The sequence below is a fragment of the Pristiophorus japonicus genome, chromosome 8 (genome assembly GCF_044704955.1).
Source record: "Pristiophorus japonicus isolate sPriJap1 chromosome 8, sPriJap1.hap1, whole genome shotgun sequence".
Lineage (NCBI taxonomy): Eukaryota > Metazoa > Chordata > Chondrichthyes > Pristiophoridae > Pristiophorus > Pristiophorus japonicus.
In genome coordinates this window covers 84,573,462-84,591,247 of record NC_091984.1, presented here as the reverse complement: position 1 = coordinate 84,591,247, position 17,786 = coordinate 84,573,462, and the positions used below count along the sequence as shown (strand labels likewise).

Sequence of the window (17,786 nt, the reverse complement as noted above, 5' to 3'; positions counted from 1 at the left end):
TGATAAGGGGTCAAGGTGAGGGGTTGGGGGAGAAGAAACTAGTTGGAGGTGGCAGCAGCACAAATTTTGGAGATTAAAAAAGTCCATAAGTTCCTTGTACTTAGTGATAGAGTTGAGGCTGGAATGGGCAGGATGGAAAGGTAGAACTGTCTCCTCTTCCATATTTACATAGCTCTAAACTACTGTATTATAGTTCATACAGGAAAAGGTAATAAACTTCACAGATTCTATCTATATCTGTTCAGTAAGCTTATGACCCATTAGTACTAATGGAATTAGACCTGCATCGAGTATTTCTGTTCCCATTTGGCACCCATGGGGCTTACTGTTCCTGTAGGAGGGCTGTGAAAATTAGGGATGAATCGCACTAATTGGTGACGTTGATAATAGAGGAAGACTGACAGTCATGTCATACTGCTACAAGTGCACCATCATTTTGCTGATCATATGGTTGCCATTATCTCAGCTTGATGTTCACAAATTACACAGTTTATACCTCGAGGGGAACAGAATCCTCGTGCCAAAACGTTTTACTAATCATGACTTAAAAATAAAGCAACTTTGATGTTTTTTAGTCTTTTCTTTAAGACATTAATTTTTGGTTCTGTACAGCTGTGATGTCAAACACAATGGTTGGCTTCACACACAAACCCATTTTTGGCATTAACTAATTTTGATGCATTGTGTACTTCAAAACTATTCAACATATGCAAGTTAGAACGAAGACATTAATATATTTTCAGATATATAGGTACTAACATACCAGATAAAGTAAGTGATACTACGTTAGCATGATGTTTTTTTGCTCTGTTCTGCATACATTACTTTGTTTTACATTGCAGTATGTTTGAGTGACTATAATAATCAGTTATGCTGAGCAACAGGTCATTATGGTTTGTACATTCCATGGAAAGTAACAGGGATGTTGGTCTCCACCTCTGCCCTAGCTATCTCACTGAGATCCTTGGCATCAAGAATCAGAAGGAAGGCCGGTCTTTGTCCTGAACCTGGGCTTACAACTGAAGTCAGTAACACTCCTGTTAACAAAAAATAAGCAATCATTAATTATAATATTTTTCCTCCTCTTAACTCAAACAAGGACCTCTCGTTGCCTCAGACTAGTGTTTAACACAATCCCTTTCACAAATTACCTACCTGCCTGCATACGTGTGAAATCTCAGACCCCCCATGCAGGAAATCACACTGGTGCTGTCAAAACATAGCTCCCTATTAGGCGGTTAACATACCAAATGAGCCATTATAAAGCCTGCTTTCAATTTTCACTGATATTTTTCTTCAGTTTTTCTGAGAGAGAGACTTGGAAAGTATAAGGCTCCACAGAGATAGACTCACCCATGGATAGGGCAAGTGAATGAGGAGCCTGAATACAAACCGGCAACTCTACATAGACAGGTGACACATCATAGGTCAACCAGGTGTCTGACATATGGAAGTCTATCATCATGCTCAAGAGTCTTCAAACCAAGCTACCAAGAGCTAACGGGGTTTTGTTTGTCCTCACATGGGAGTGCACACACTCTCCCTTTAAGGAGACACTACACTTACCCAAGTCGAGAGCTTAGGTGCAGGTTGACTAGAGTGAATTAGGACCTTCTGAAATTTGTGCAGAGTAATTGAAGTTTAACTAACTAAAACTGCACAGCTTACCAGTCCTCGGAAGCTTCCATTTTTTTGTCCAACTAGAATCATTCCGCCTACTCAGGTACTGGCTTGTAGGGTTATCTGGAGCCAAAAGGGAAGCTTCCCAGGTCACACTGACAGATCCACCTTGATGCTTTCACTTGTTTGATATATAGGGGAGCTAAAGTAGAATGGAAACTTCTGCTGCCATTCAAAATTTTAATCATAAACTGTAAGGCAGGTACCATCTCACATCCTACTGATTAGTCTAACATTTATTTTGTACCATCATCTTCGTCCATTGCATCTGGATGTGGAACAAAGATGGGTTCCGATGGATAGGTATCTGGTTCCTGCCATATCCAGTGCTCCTTGGTTTTCACATTTAACTTGTATATCTGCATGGGAGAAAAATAGGTATAAGTGAAGTGTCATTTTTTAATTAATCCATGAGATATAATTTCCTCCCCACCCACCCCAGTTTTGACCTTGTCTGGAATAAAATGGTTCAGTCCCAGTCCGTAAGCATATGTGTAGTCCTTTCCACTGAATTTCTGATAGTTAATCTGAGGAAATTCAAATGCTGTAACGTAGAAAATATGTTTTATGCAAATTTCAAGCATTCTTTCAAAATAACTTTTACTGTAAGATTATTTTCTGCAGATCCTTGTATTAATAGAGGTGTGTCACCTTGCCGACTCCCTGAGAAGAGCACTTCTGGTTCCAGCCAAATGGTCCCATCTTGCCGAACGGTAGCAGTGGCAGTTGTGTTGTTGAGAGACACTAAATTCTTGCCATGTTCAATCTGGACGAGACAAAATAAACAAGTTACTGTATAAAATGTACTACTTTATGTAGTATTAACAGAGGACAAGTAGTCTTCATTTCAAGGCTTCTTAATGAAATTTATGAGCCTAAAGTTCCACAGAAAACCGGCAGAATGCTTGGGGAAAAGGCACCGATTGAGTTAACTGAGTGAGTGGTGATGTGTTGGCCTCCATAAGGGTGTACGTGGGCACCACCAGCAGGATCCAGCCTTGGCAAACAGCTTGGAACCCCAAAGAGCTACTAATTTCAAAAAAAAGTTGATGGGGGGGCCCCCCCTTGCTTGGGGGCCAATTGGTCCAGTGATAAGGATAGGTGGGGTGGTGGTGGGGGGGGGGGGGAGCAAACCCGCCCCTCCCCAAAGGCATGCAGTGGCTGAAGTTTCTTTTGGCATGGAACAGGCAATCCTGGTGTAACCACCATGTTTTGCAAATGGGGGATCTAATTTATTCTCAATACATGACAGTAACTTGCTGGCTTGGATTTATATCATGTGAATTGGGTTAGCTTTTTTTGTAGTACAGTGACCATTATGCAAACAAATATATGTAGATAGTGATTAGAACATCAGGGAAACCAAAAGACACATTTTCATTTTTTCGAGTCAGCTGTGGCTCAGTGGGTAGCACACTCGTCTCTGAGTCAGGACATTGTGGGTTCAAGTCCCACTCCAGGGACTTGCAACACACAAATCTAGGCTGACACACCAATGCACCTGAGGGAGTGCTGCACTGTTGGAGGTGCCGTCTTTCAGATGAGACGTTAAACCGAGGCCCTGTCTGCTCTCTCAGGTGGATGTAAAAGATCCCATGGGATTATTTCGAAGAAGAGTTATTCCTGGTTACCTGGCCATTATTTATCCTTCAATTATCACTAAAACAATTTATCTGGTCATTACCACACTGCTGTTTGTGGGAGCTTGCTGTGCGCAAATTGGCTGCCGCGTTTTCCACATTACAACAGTGGCGACATTCCAAAAGTACTTAATTGGCTGTAAAGTTCTGAGAGACATCCAGTGGTTGTGAAAGGCACTATATAAATGCCAGTCTTTCTTCTTTTTTGTTACCTGATGATTCCTGAATACTTTAAAAGATATGATTGTATTAAACATGTTTTTCTATGATGTAGCACTTTGTCAAATTGTTCAAATGCCTGTAAAACCTGGGCATGTCTTACATATCAATACTCAATGCTCTCCAATTGGTTATCATTTCCATGAATTTCTGATCTCTCAACTTAACATGGGCCTGAAATTCCGGTTTCACGGGGTCAGTACAGCATGTGTACGGATCCGGGGAGGCATCACAAAAGCCAGTTTTCGGCACGCAATGTGCATGTGCCAAAAAGCAGCTTTTCCGATCTGTCAAGTTCTGGCTTTATAGATCCAACGCATCTTGGGGAGAATGACATTCCCATGGGCGAGATTGCGCTATTTGCCCATCTCTTTCCCAGCGAATGTCCTTAAAACTCTTGCGCCTGGTATTTAAAAATTTAAAAACACATATTTGTTAAAAACCCTGCCCACTAAGGTAGGATTATTTTAAACCCTAATTACAAAACTTAGAAAAATATATATTTTTTGGATTTTTTAAACACATTTATTAACTTTAATTTAAATTAATGTTAAATATGTGAGGTGTGTTTTTTATTTTTTTATGATGTGTTTAGTGTGTGTGTTTTTTTTTTCTCATTAATAGCAATAAGAACTCGTAGATACGGCGTTCTCATTGCTATTAATGAGAATACTGTACCTGATTGGTTGTGCAGTCACACGTGACTCCACCTTTTGCGTCTGAATGTTGACGACGGGAGGGCGCTCCGAAGCCTCCCCACTGCACTTGCAGGCGCCTCCGGGACCACCAGGTAAATTCGTTAAAAATTCTCAGGTCGGAGGCGTTCGTCCGAAACTGAATTTCAAACCCTTTTTTTCCTCCACAGTTTTCTTTTTTTAATCTCCCTTAAAAGGAGCTTTTGATGCTAGTGTATATTCTACAGAAGGTAATTGCTTCATATTTAATCTGGCTAATGAGCGCCAACAACCTATTTAACTGTGGAGGCCTTCATAATCGAAGCTCATCCTTTCCTCAGCCAATGTCCAAATACATTGAGGCCGATTTTCCTGGGGCCAGCAGCTGGGTACATCTATTCTGAGTCAGTAGAATACTTGTTTAGGGAGTCTCCAATCGGGCATGCAGACGATGTGGCCCGCCCAACGGATCTGGTCGAGTGTGGTCAGTGTTCAATGCTGGGGATGTTGGCCTGGGCGAGGACACTGACGTTGGTGCATTTATCCTCCCAGTGGATTTGCTGAATCTTGCGGAGGTATCGCTGGTGGTACTTCTCCAGCACTTTGCAATGTCTGCTGTATATAGTCCATGTCTCTGAGCCATATAGGAGGACAGGTATCACAACTGCCCTATAGACCATAAGCTTGGTGTCAGATTTGAGGTCCTGGTCTTCAAACACTCTTCTTCAGGTGACCAATGGCTGTGCTGGCACTCTGGAGGCGGTGTTGGACCTTATCATCGATGTCTGCCCTTGCTGATAGTAGGCTCCCGAGGTATGGAAAATGGTCCACGTTGTCCAAGGCCGCGCTATGGATTTTGATGACTGGGGGATCGAGGCGGGTGCTGTGTGGCAGGGTCAGGTTGGTGGAGGGCCTTTGTCTTACGGATGTTTAGACATGCGAATCCCAGGTGGGCAGAAGAAATGTTTCAAGGATACCTTCAAAGTCTCCTTGGTGAAGTGCAACATCCCCACCGATACCTGGGAATCCCTGGCCCAAGACCGCATTGGACTGTACAGCCACCTGAGAACTCACTTAGAGTGGAAGCAAGTCTTCCTAGATTTCAAGGGACTGCCTATGATGATGATGATTCTCGGAGTGCAATGGGCTTCCTGTCTAGGGAGTAGGGCCTGCGCCTGCAATAAGCATAGGCCAAAAATTATATAAATAAGGCGCGAGGCGGCATTTTGGCACTCCAGGTTCATTTTCTTGCGGTTGCACTAGTTGGCTACCCAGACACATGAGCACACTGAATAAGATGGTGTTGGGCCTTGAGCGTGGACCACCCCTCCATCCCCCACCCACCCAACCCACACCTCCCCTCAGATCATTCGACTTGAGTGAGGCAGGCTGGCCATTCTGAAAATGTTAAATACTACCTTTTACTTACAGCCATCCCAATCATTTTCAGGTCTCAGGCTTGCAGCACATGACTTTCCTGTCTCACTTACAAGCACAAAGTCCTAACTGGGTAATAGTCTGTGCTTGAGGTGTGGTGGGGCTGTGAAAATTCAGGGGTTGCAAGGCCTAAATAGGAGCAATGCCCCTTTCCAGCATACAGATACAGGGCCCGAAGACTGGCTCTGTGCAGTATGGGTAGGAATCAGTAACTAAAGTACAATGCTAGATAAGACTCTGCAGTCCATCTGGCTTGTCCCAAAAACAAATACCTTTCAATTGCTCACTCCTCAAATGTCTATTCAGCAGGAACCCTGGTTGATTTTCCTTCTATCTATGGAATTCCCTGCCGCAGAGAGTTGTTGATGCCAGTTCATTGGATATATTCAAGAGGGAGTTAGATATGACCCTTACGCTAAGGGGATCAAGGGGTATGGAGAGAAAGCAGGAAAGGGGTACTGAGGTTGAATGATCAGCCATGATCTTATTGAATGGTGGTGCAGGCTTGAAGGGCCGAATGGCCTATTCCTGCACCTATTTTCTATGTTTCTATCTTATTAATGCTAAGGCTATTTGGTAGCACTCAAATTGTAACCCGAGCTAAAATCAGCTAACTTGAGATTAGATTTTAAACCTTCCTGGTTTACATAACTCAATACCAACCATTGGGTGAGCTATTAACTGACATTTACATAAATCATAATTCAAGAATAATTATCTCGCTCAAGTATTTTATTTTGGCCAACCTTTTATGCACCTGTGTGTATTTAAAAATAATAGTAATCTGTGTCCCTTCAAATTTTCTATTTTGAATGTTAGCTTGTTGGCCTCCATTCACAGCATCAATTATAATATAAACAGAAAATGGTGGAAATATACACCAAGTCCTTCAACACCTAAAAATGTAAAAGACAGGTTAATGTTTTAGATGTGGACGCTTCATCAGAATCTTAACCTGTCTTTTCTCCCCAAATGCTGAAGGACCTGATGTGCATAAACATCATTTTATGTTTTTATTTCAACTTTTCAGCATTTGCTGTTCCCTATGTAAGCCTATAACAAATTAATTTTTACTTATGGCCTTTATAGCCAAATGAGAGATCTATGTGTCTGTAATTGTTTCAGACTTAGAGCTCAGGAGGTAAGTGCCCTTTCCCTTTAATATTCCACAGTAATTAAAACTCACCTTGTTTATATCCAGTGGTAGAACGTATCTCCTAACTTCTGGCTGAGGAGCCTTTCTTGCATTCACTTTAAGTTCTTCCCAGTTTTCACGTAAATTGGCAAGCCACAGGTAATTATATACAAACTCAAATCTGTATTGGAAGTGATAGAATATTCATTAAAACAGTTCGCATGAGATAAGGATTGGGCAAAAAGGTTGCTAAAATAATGTAATTTTAAAAATGAATGAGATTTTTTGCACTGCACATGAGCAAAATAATACTGCTACATACTTAAAACTCAAAGGGCGTCAAAATACAAGTTCATCCAGGATGGCATTTTCCCTAAAGCTAGCCCTGCCTTGCATTGCCAAGTTCCTAATTTTATTAGCATTGGAGAAGCAGTGAGCAAAACATTGGTACTTCTGCATGGAGGTTGAGGGAGGAAAAGAGAGCAAAGGGAAAACAAATCAAATGGGGAGTCAAGCCCCAGTTTATTCTTGAGCTTTCTATTGCCAAGCTGTGATCCCAGAGACTTGATAGAGGTGTTCAAAATCATGAAAGGTTTGATAGAGTTAGTAAGGAGAAACAGTTTCCAGTGACAGAAGGGTCTATAACTAGAGCGCACTGATTTAAGGCGATTGGCAAAAGAACCAGAGGTGACATGAGGAAACATTCTTTTTACACCACGTTATTGTGATCTGGAATGGACTACCTGAAAAGGTGGTAAAAGCAGATTCAACAGTAACTTTCAAAAGAGAATTGGATAAATACTTGAAGGGGAATGAAGGGAGTGGGATTAATTGGGTACCATAGAACCGACACGATGGGCCGAATGGCCTCCTTCTGTTCTGTATCATTCTATGATACAGTTGGATAGCCTGCTGACACTCAAGTCCTGGGCTCACACATGAAAAATGACCACAATTGAGAAATCAGAGGGCATCCAATGACTGCATCCACCAGTATGAATCAGAACTTGAAGGCATTGGTGCTAAATTTGGAGGGGTGGAGTTTAACAATCTTTTTTTTAAATAAACAGATATGTTGTTTCTTTACAAACACCAGATAATTAATTACTATATGCACCTACCCCTTCCAGGAGCATACATCAGCAATAATAAAGCCACTGTCTTCATAAGTATTAATATGATGGAAAATATTAAATGCTGAAGTCCTGTAATTGATTTTATGGTATTCACCAGTTTTCTTGTTTGCAACATGGAACCAGGTCTACAAAACACATATTTTAATGACAAACTGGAACACTTCCAATGTTTCTGTCCAACCATAACCATATCATCAGGGAAATGCTATTCTACATTTTTTAAGGAGGGTCATATGCATTTGTATATACTCCATGCTAGGATAGATGGGATCAATTTAACATTAGCATTAATAGAAACATAGAAAATAGGTGCAGGAGTAGGCCATTCAGCCCTTCGAGCCTGCACCGCCATTCAATGAGTTCATGGCTGAACATGCAACTTCAGTACCCCATTCCTGCTTTCTCGCCATACCCCTTGATCCCTCATACAGAGGAGACATTTCTTGAGAGAGGGTTGTAGAGCATCAAATGCTTTGCTGAAACAGAGACATTGTGCCTTTTAAGGAGAAATTGAATAAATGTTTGAAGCAGAGAGATACTATACCATGGGGAGATAGCAGGATTAGTTTTGGATTACTCTAGCACAGAGCCAGCACAATTAACTGAATGGCTTCCCTCTGTGCTGTAAACTTCGTTTATTCTAATAACACAACTAATTGCTTAAAACCAGAACTACATAAAATAGGAATGATGACAAAGCTACAGACAGTAATATATACTGATCTAGAAGTACCCAACTTCTTAAGTCAAACAAATTGGAGCTTATAGTTTGCTTCTGTTAGACACCTACCCATGTCAGATACATTGAGAGTGGGTCTATACTTTGATATCGGTTTGTAATTAATATGCAAAATAGTGCCATAGCTTCATCTATATAATTATTATTGAATATATGACCAATGATGATAAGAATGCTTCATCATATTTGAATTTTTAATTAAATTGTATTAAACAGTTAAAGTTTTACCTAGAAAAGCATCACTCAGAATCCTCCTTACAGAAATAAAATTTTATTTTTTTCTGCGTAATGAACAGTTACTTACTCCCATGGAATCATTTGACTCAAAGCAGTCCATATAGGTAGCACTTCGCATGCTCCATGACGAGAGAAACTTCCACAGGTTAATTTTGACAGGTTGTTCCACAAATACAATGTAGTTTTCACACAAACCAAAACTGTATGGATAAAGATTATTTAAGGTCACAACTAACAGCGAGTTCAACAACAATAACTTGCATTTATATAGAACCTTTAACATAGAAAAACATTGCAAGGTGCTTCGAAGGCGTATTCAAAATGAATTCCATCTATCATTATGTTTTACTTTAAAAGGGTAAGCAATATAACTTTATGACCAAGATAAATTGCCCCACATTCCTTTTGAATATTAACATTTATAAACTGAAAAGAATTATATGAGCCAAATTAGAATGAATCCAGTAAAATCATATGACAGCTCAAATTTTGAGAGAAGCAACCCTCTGTTAAATCTTCTTGACCACATTTAAAGTAATAGAGCTGCTAAAATGTTTCCTGGAGAATGTGTGCTTTAGCTGTGAAGATAAAGGGCTCAATTTTCCCCAAAGCTTTTTTTTGGCGTACTTGAAGAATTACGCCCATTTTTTGGGGGCCCCAAGTACGCCAAAAAAAAATGTTCTAAGTTTCCCCGTTAGATTTCTTCATTTTGGCGTGACCTGGCCCGTCCTTTAGTTTTGAGGGTAGAGCCTTGATCTGCGCCAAAAAGATTGGGTTGCCATGGTAGCCAGGGACACAATGCGAGCTGAGGCTGCAAAGTGAAACATACAGCCAGCTTCCAACACATTAAAACACACTGCATCAACTTAAAAACACTTTAAAATATATTGCAGCAACTTACCTCCAATTATTAAAGCTGATCCCGCTCCCCGCCCTTAGCCCTGGCTGAAGGGCTTGCCAGTGCACTCTCCCACCCCTAGCCTTAGCCGAAGGGCTTGCCGGTGCCTTCTCCCGCCCCTAGCCCTGGCTGAAGGGCTTGCCGGTACACTCTCCTGCCCCTAGCCCAAGCCAAAGGGCGTGCCGATGCGCTCCCCTGCCCCTAGCCCAAACTGAAGAGCTTGCCGGTGCGCTCTCCCGTCCCTATCCCTGGCCGAGTGGTCTCCCGGTCTGCTCCCCCGCCCCTAGCCCAGGCCAAAGGGCTTGCCGGTCCGCTCCCCTGCCCCTAATCCAGGTTGAGTGGCCTCCTGGTCTGCTCCCTTGCCCCTAGCCCAGGCCGACTGGCCTCCCGGTCCGCTGCCCCGCTCCTATCCCCAGGCCGAATGGCCTCCTCCCTCCCGGTCCCCGGCACCCAACTACACCCGAAAGACATCCCCCCAGCCCCTCTCTTCTCTCCCACCCCCACCCTCTTACCTTTCCTGCTGCTGCTGCTGTCCGGGCATCTGCTGCACTTACCTGCGCTGATTTCCTTACCTCTCGAAGGTCTTTCTGCAGAGGCCACATACACTGGCCTAAGCAGAACTGGAGTAACTCTCAGCTGGCCAAACGCCTAAATGGCCAGAATTGGTGCGGGTGGCAGGTTACGCCCCCTTTGGCTGAAAAAAAAACGTACCTAAAAAAATCGTAACTAACTGAATTACGCTGGTGCAAATTGATTGGGAAAACTGTTTTTTTTAAAAACTTAGGCCAAAAAAAGCAGCCTGCTCCAGAAAAATGGCGCAAATCATTGGGGAAAATTGAGCCCAAAATGTTTTAAAAATCTTGTGGTAGCTTACCAAGTGAACATTTTCATAAAGTATCAGCAGATTGTATGATCATGGGAGGATGGGAAATAGTAACAATATCGATCCAATCCTGTCCTCACCCAACATCAATACACACTTTCCGCAAGTGGATAATGATCACCAACATAAAACGTGGCCGATTGTGAAACAAAGTTTCAGATCTATCCAAACTATTTCTGTCTAATAAAATCACTACAAAAATCTTTGTTGATAAAGTTAATCTTTTTCAAAATTTGAGTTACCATATAATTTTACTGGATTAGCTGTAACTTTTTAAATAATTACTGGGCTGGCAGTTTTGTTTTCTAAATGCATCTGGGATTATTAAATAAAACATTGAAAATTGCTCCTTTGAAAAAAAATACAAACCTGTGTACGTAGGATGGCTTGAACCTATCACTGCAGGGAAACTGCACAACCACCTCTGTTTTCTTCAACGGGTCTTGCCTATCTGTAATAATAAGCAGTTGCATGTTGAGCCACAGCATTAACCTTTAAAAGTTCCATTTGTAATTTGAACATTCTCCCAGACTATTCATATTAGGTCTGCAATGCTCATTGTTGATCACATACCTGTTTGATAAGTATGTTTAGCATAAGCATAAGTGCTCATAACAATAAAAATGGTAATTTATGGGCTGGCACCAGGAAATTAACCATGAAAGCTTCCGGATTGTCGTAAAAGTCCAACTGTTTCACTAATGTCTATCACTAATATCTCTAAGTTTGTTTAATCTGTTAACAGAATTCAGGAAATCCTGTTGTGAAAGTAGCTGCTAAGATGCTGTACAAGCTTGTCCAGGGATGACTTCCTCTAAAGGTCAAAATCCAAGTCCCACTACTCTACAGTGCTGCTCAGAACTGGCTCTAAGATTTTAGCTGTGGTCCTTGTGATGATGGTGCTCCTATAATGGCATTAGGTAAGGATTTCCAGGATTCTGACCCAGCACAGATTGTAATATGCTAAGTTCAATAGATGCTCTGCTTACCTACTACAAATAGTTATCAAGCAGTTCTCTAGTGAAGCATTAACACTAATAATATTGCAATTAAGGTATTAGTATATTAATTCACTTTGGCTCATTGCAGTAGACTAATCAGTTTGATTCCAGGGACAAATGCACTGGCTTAATGGCCCCAAGTTTCCACACGCAGCGAAAAAGGCGCCCCTCAGAGCTGGGCGCCTGTTTTTCGCGCCAAAAACGGCACCTGAAAAAAATGCGGTATTCTTGAGCTCCTTGGAGCTCGATGTCTGCTTGGCGCGGCGCACGGGGTGGAGCCTACCACTCGCGCCGATTTTGTAAGTAGGAGGGGGCGGGTACAATTTAAACGAGGCTTCTAGGTGCCGGCAACCCTGCGCGTGCACGTTGGAGCGTTCGCGCACGCGCAGTCTGAAGTAAACATTGGCACTCGGCCATTTTTAAAAGTGCTGCAGAAAAAGTGAAGATTTGTTTCTTGGACCCCTGCAAAGGCTTGCATTTTAATTTTCTTGATATTTCTGTGTGTGAGGGAGTGCTTTTAGCAGCACTGCTGAATAAATCACCTGCTGAAAACAGTGAGTTCAGCTTTTCACTGCTAAACTTGCAGAACCGGTGCCTGCAAATTAAGGACTGTGTGTTTGAAGAAATAAAAGTGCCAATTCAACGTTGCAATGGATCAACTTCCACCAAGAACAAAGAATTTCTTGCATGAGGAAGCAAACCATTGCATAATATGTGGTGCACCCATTCTGCAAATTTAAATATAAAGATGTCGATGTGGCTGCCTCTCCCTGTCCAAATGGCCTCAGTCAGTCCCCCTCACAGCTCGAAGGCTGCTGCTGTTCTTTCTTCGGCTCCCGGCCAGCCACTGACGGCGCTGCAATCCCATGGCCGAATGGCCTCAAGTCCGTCCGGGTGCTGCATCTTTGCGGGGAATGAGGGCCTGCCTCAAGCACCAAGGCTGCTTGCTGCCTGCCCCTGCCGTCGAGACCGACGCCACACCGCTGCCTCAAGCACTGAAGCTCAGCACCAAGGCTGCTTGCTGCCTGCCCCCGAGACCAACGCCACACCGCTGCCTGAAACACTTTCACACAGGTAGGAACATGGTTTATTTAATCTTTTCTTTGCTTATAAATTTTTATTCAGGTTGGATTTATTTGTATAATATTTGTATAAGAATAACTAAGGATTGATTGTAGAATTTAATGACTTCCCTTTTCCCCCCCCCCTCCCCCTCCACCTCATTCCCGACGCCTAATTTGTAACCTGCGCCTGATTTTTTAAAAGTGTAGACAAGGTTTTTTCAAGCGTACAAAAATCTTCACTTGCTCCATTCTAAGTTAGTTTGGAGTACGTTTTCACTGTGGAAACTTTCAAATCAGGCATCAGTGGCCGGACACGCCCCCTTTTGAAAAAAAAATTCAGTTCCAAAGTGAAACTGTTCTACCTGACTAGAACTGCAGAAAACTAAATGTGGAGAATTCCGATTTCTAAGATACTCCGTTCTACACCAGTTGCTCCTAAAAATCAGGAGCAAATCATGTGGAAATTTGGGGCCAATAAATGTACAACTTTCAGAAAATCTATTTAACTTCAACAATACAATAAAGACAAGAAAATAACACAATAAAGATAAGAAAACAATAAACTGTGATCAAAATGCTAATTTTTTGTCACTGAAGTTTCAAACCAGTTTGGGAATTGTGAATAAAATAAGAAAAATGGAACACTGTCTTTTTTATGATCGGTAAGCCTCACTGCATCTATTCCTTTCAGAGAAGGTACATTTCTGATTGGCAACCATGTGTAGTCAGTAAGTTTCAGAACCAATAAAAACAGTAACTAGTCATTGAGCAGAAAACCATGTGGCTTTGGTGAGGCAAAAACCTTGACATCAAGAATGTAACAATTAAACATTGTTGTACTGGGTTTTAACATTTGCTCTATAGTCAGGATGGAGCTGTCACTGAGGAAAAGAAAGAGTACATGCAAAAGGGTCATCTAGATTTTCTAGCATTGAAGAAATGCAACTATAGGCAATGTTTGGCAGAAATAGGTTGCCGTCTAATGCAGGTGCATTGCTTTAGGAACTAGGATCAATACACAACTGAAGATGATTTTGTTAAAGGTTTTGATTAATTACTTGCTTTCATTGAAAGCGGTTGTGGCCATGTTTCAAATCAATAATGTGTTTGCCGTGGCTATATAAACAGACCAAACGATGCTGTGTCCTTTTGAACTCCAGAAACAAATATCACGGTCATCCGTTTACAGGATTGATCTGTTAATCCATCATGGTTTTCAGCTACTGATGAAAAATACAGTGCAGTGACTTCAACAATGATGGGTCAATCTTGTGCATCTGCCCCTTCCTACACCAAGTTTTTGATTGATCTCTTATGGCTGGAATAGTTCTAAAAATGTGTATATATACCTGGCTGTAGCGGAGGTATTTTGATAATATTGTAAGCAAATGCAAATCTTTTCCCAAAGCAATTGCCGATATTGTAGACAGTTCCATCACATTCAATGTGAGGGTGGGCAGTCGCACCATTGATTACACAGTAGTTGCAAAGATCCACCTGCACCAAAATAAAATTATATTACAAAATGCATACTAAAATTTGAATCAGCTCGTTGTACAAATTCTAATGTCTTAATGTATAACAAGATCTTTAGTTCACCTGTAACCTCTCTAATTTTATACATTTTGTAAATTAATATTCTCCTGACTGAGGTTTACCCATGCTCTTCAGTACCGTCTAAGAATGTGGATTGTAAGAGAAATTTGGCATTAGGGGTACCAGCAGGACAAGGGTTAAAGTGCTGGTTCCTGCATAAGGAGGTAAAGGCTTTTCTTCTCACGCCTTGTATCTCTTCTCACGCCTTGTACATTCCAGCTCCAAGGCTCCAGAAGGTACTGTTATGGGTTGGGATACCAGATAGTAATCCAACATGGAATGTCAATAGGAGAGAACCTAAACAGACTGCTGATAAGGCGGTGAGAAGAGACCAGAGAGACTTCATGGCACCAAAGGAAATGTATAACAAATCCCAATGTAATGATACCATTCTGGGAACGGTCTAAGATGGTCACGAGATCATGACCTGTCAATCCGGAGTAGTACTGATAAGGTAGTCCAATTAAGGAAGTAGCGCTGATAAGGTAGTCCAATTAGAGATCTAGGGAGGTCTTGTCCGGGAACAGATGGGTTTTTGAAATGTATAAAAGTTGTATGATTGTGCTGTTCGGGGAGCATCCCCACTCACAGGCGGCTGTGATGCGGGTTGTTCCCGGACGTTCGTAATAAAGATCGTTATACTTTGCCATCAGTCTCTGTCTGCTAACTTCGAGAATTGCTACGTGGGCTGGGGCGAGCGTCGACCCTCTATATCAGTGGGCCTGCTCGAGGGAAAAGAAGCCTTCCCTCTCTCCCCCAACATTTGCCGCTGCGAGCAGGGTACGGACTTCCCGAACGGAACAATGACCCAGCTGTTGGGGTGAGTATGTTTTAATTTACCACCTTCAAGTTAGAGCTGTGGCATTGTAAACCGCAAGGGAAGGACATCCGTACAAAAGAACCATCTGTAGTGAGTCCCGGAGGGACGGAGACGGAAGACAAGGACGATCTAGGGGTGAAAGGGGGGGGTCAAAAGGTGCATCCTAAAACGCTCGCGTGGAGGTAGCACGGCAGTGCGATCAGGGTATGATGCAAGAGAAGATATAGAGGGAGAGAGAGGTCTATTGACCCGAAGCGGTACGAGCGCACGGTGCTGGGACGAGAGAGAGAGGAATAGAAACAACGTCCCTGAGCAGTGACGAGATATATTGACCCAAAGCGTGCAGTGGTATGAGTGTATGGCGCAAGGGAAGACATATAAATAGCGTCCTGCATACCTGACACGAATTTAAGGGAGTACCCACGACCCTCATAACCCGAAGAAGATGGGTAACTCGGCAAGTAAAGGAACAAATGGAACTGGTGAGGGAATGGGGACCCAGGCCATTAAACAAGGGAAAAGGGGAGAGGGTAACCAGGGACCCGAAGGGTCTCTATTAGAATTACTAAGTAACAAATATGCAACCTTAATGGAAGGGATGAAGCGGAGAGGGTGGCAGCCCACGGATGCCCCCGATAGGCAGATAAAATGGTGGGATAGTCAGACCAAAAACAAGGTTAGAATGGCCCAGGCAATTATCCTCACCTGTTACCAGGAACTAGTAAAGGAAATAGATATCCATGTTGAGCTGATTCAGAAATTAAACACGAAAATTGCAACCTTAGAAAGGAGCGTAAAGGAGAACGGTAAACCCCTACAGTGTGCACCAGCAATATCCAACCCCAAGGCAGCCCCGATAGCCGCTCCACTGTACCCCTCCCTGGAGGAAATATCAGTAGGAAAGCCTCCAGATGGTGGAACATAGAGCCCCCGGCATATAATGAATACATACAGGCAGCTCCCGTACGCACGACTACCACCCCTGCGTACGGACAGCAACCCGCTCACGTCACTATACAAGAGAAGTTCCCCTTACCCCGCATGAGAGACAGACACTATTAAAGGATCTACCCACACCCAAACCCAATAGCAGAAATACAGACTTCTGGTAAAAGGTTGAGGAAATGTTCGATGCGCATAACTTAACCTTAGGTGACATACACAGTTTGGTAAAGGCCAAAACCGGTAGTGTAAATTGGCAGAGGGCTACCCTAAACGTGCAAAATGGTGGCTGGATGACGATAGGGAACCGGACCAAGCCACAGCGGTTGCTAGACCTAAAACACGGGATGGATGGATGTTGGGGACCTATAAGAACTAACTGGAGCAGAATATTAAAGATAACCCAGAAGCCAAACAAAACTGCAGGCGAGTATGGGGAGCGGAAATGGTTTGAGTATAAGGACCACTCCAGTGTAAATGACCCCGAGAAGGATGACGAGGCATTTCTAGAAATGTTTAAGGATGGGCTGGGGGAGGCGCATCAAAAGGTAATTAAACTAGGATTTAAGATAGGGGATGACTATGATGAGATCTTAGAGTGGGCACAGAATGTAGAGGAGCTAAAGGCTGAGCAGAAGGAGAAAGTGTCAAAGATGGTGGCAACAGCATTAGCAACAGAAGGAAAGGAAGGGGATGGGGACCTCCGCGCCGTCCCCTTGACATGTTACACGTGCCATCAGGGCGGATACACTAGCAAAGAATGCCCACGAAAGGATGCCAGAAAGGGGACATTTAGGTGCTATAATTGCAATAAACTGGGACACATGGCAAGAAACTGCCGAACACAGAAAGGGGGGGAGGCGGGGAAGGGCCCCCAGCAAACCGGGAAACAAACTGGGACGCCCATTACCAGTGAGGAACTGGTGGAGATCCTCCAGCAAAAGGTATTGCCCCCGCCGGAGCCACCCTCTAATGAAGAGCTCCTTAACCTGCTCAAACTGGCTAGTGGTGGCCGCTAGGGGTTACCGGCCCCCGAAGGACGGTTGGAATGGCCAACGCTAGATTCCCGTATGTTCATTAGTGCGGTGTTAGGGGGCCGGCAGTGCAACATGCTAGTGGACACGGGAGCATCGGTATCCATAACCAACCTAGACCTCCCCCTTACCCAGACCACGGTCAATATTCAGGGAATAGGGGGGGGGATTTAAAAAAGCAACATTGAGTGAAGTAGTACCTCTGGAGATACAAGGCATAATGATACCCACCCAATTCTGGTGCTGCCCTAACCCAGAAGACACCATACTAGGGATAGACACTTTGAGGGAAGTCGGAACACTTATAGACCCCCAGCGGAATCGGATTATATGGGGAGGGAAACATCAAACCAAACAGAAGTTCGATTGCCCGGGACATCATCAACAGCGAGTGGCAAGGATAGTCCCAATACAGCCCGAATGGGAAACGAAGGGAGTGTGGGGCAGTGTCTGCCGACTATACCCGACACTGTGGGCACGGCACAAACAGGATTGTGGGCTGGCCCGGATGAACCCGGTCAATGTTCCCGGGCCGGAGCATAAGGCCCATAAACAATACCCCTTAAACCAGTAACAGCCACCACTAATTCACCGGTGTGGCTTGAAGAAACCAGACGGGACTTATAGGTTCACCGTTGATTATACTGCCCT

The 17,786-nt window shown here is 43.2% G+C and overlaps 1 protein-coding gene across 1 annotated transcript in view; it reads right to left on the bottom strand.

Moving 5' to 3' along the window:
• Positions 1–814: 814 nt before the first annotated feature.
• LOC139268603 (retinoid isomerohydrolase-like) overlaps positions 815–17,786 on the bottom strand; it is a 51,328-nt gene continuing 34,356 nt past the window's right edge. The window contains exons 5-13 of the mRNA XM_070886989.1: positions 14,093–14,240; positions 11,048–11,129; positions 8,965–9,097; positions 7,907–8,046; positions 6,837–6,966; positions 2,332–2,446; positions 2,130–2,224; positions 1,928–2,039; positions 815–1,037 (exon numbers count right to left, since the gene is read on the bottom strand). Of these exons, the coding sequence (XP_070743090.1) occupies positions 889–1,037; positions 1,928–2,039; positions 2,130–2,224; positions 2,332–2,446; positions 6,837–6,966; positions 7,907–8,046; positions 8,965–9,097; positions 11,048–11,129; positions 14,093–14,240 (1,104 nt within the window). The 3' untranslated portion in view covers positions 815–888. The remainder of the gene's footprint in view (positions 1,038–1,927; positions 2,040–2,129; positions 2,225–2,331; positions 2,447–6,836; positions 6,967–7,906; positions 8,047–8,964; positions 9,098–11,047; positions 11,130–14,092; positions 14,241–17,786) is intronic.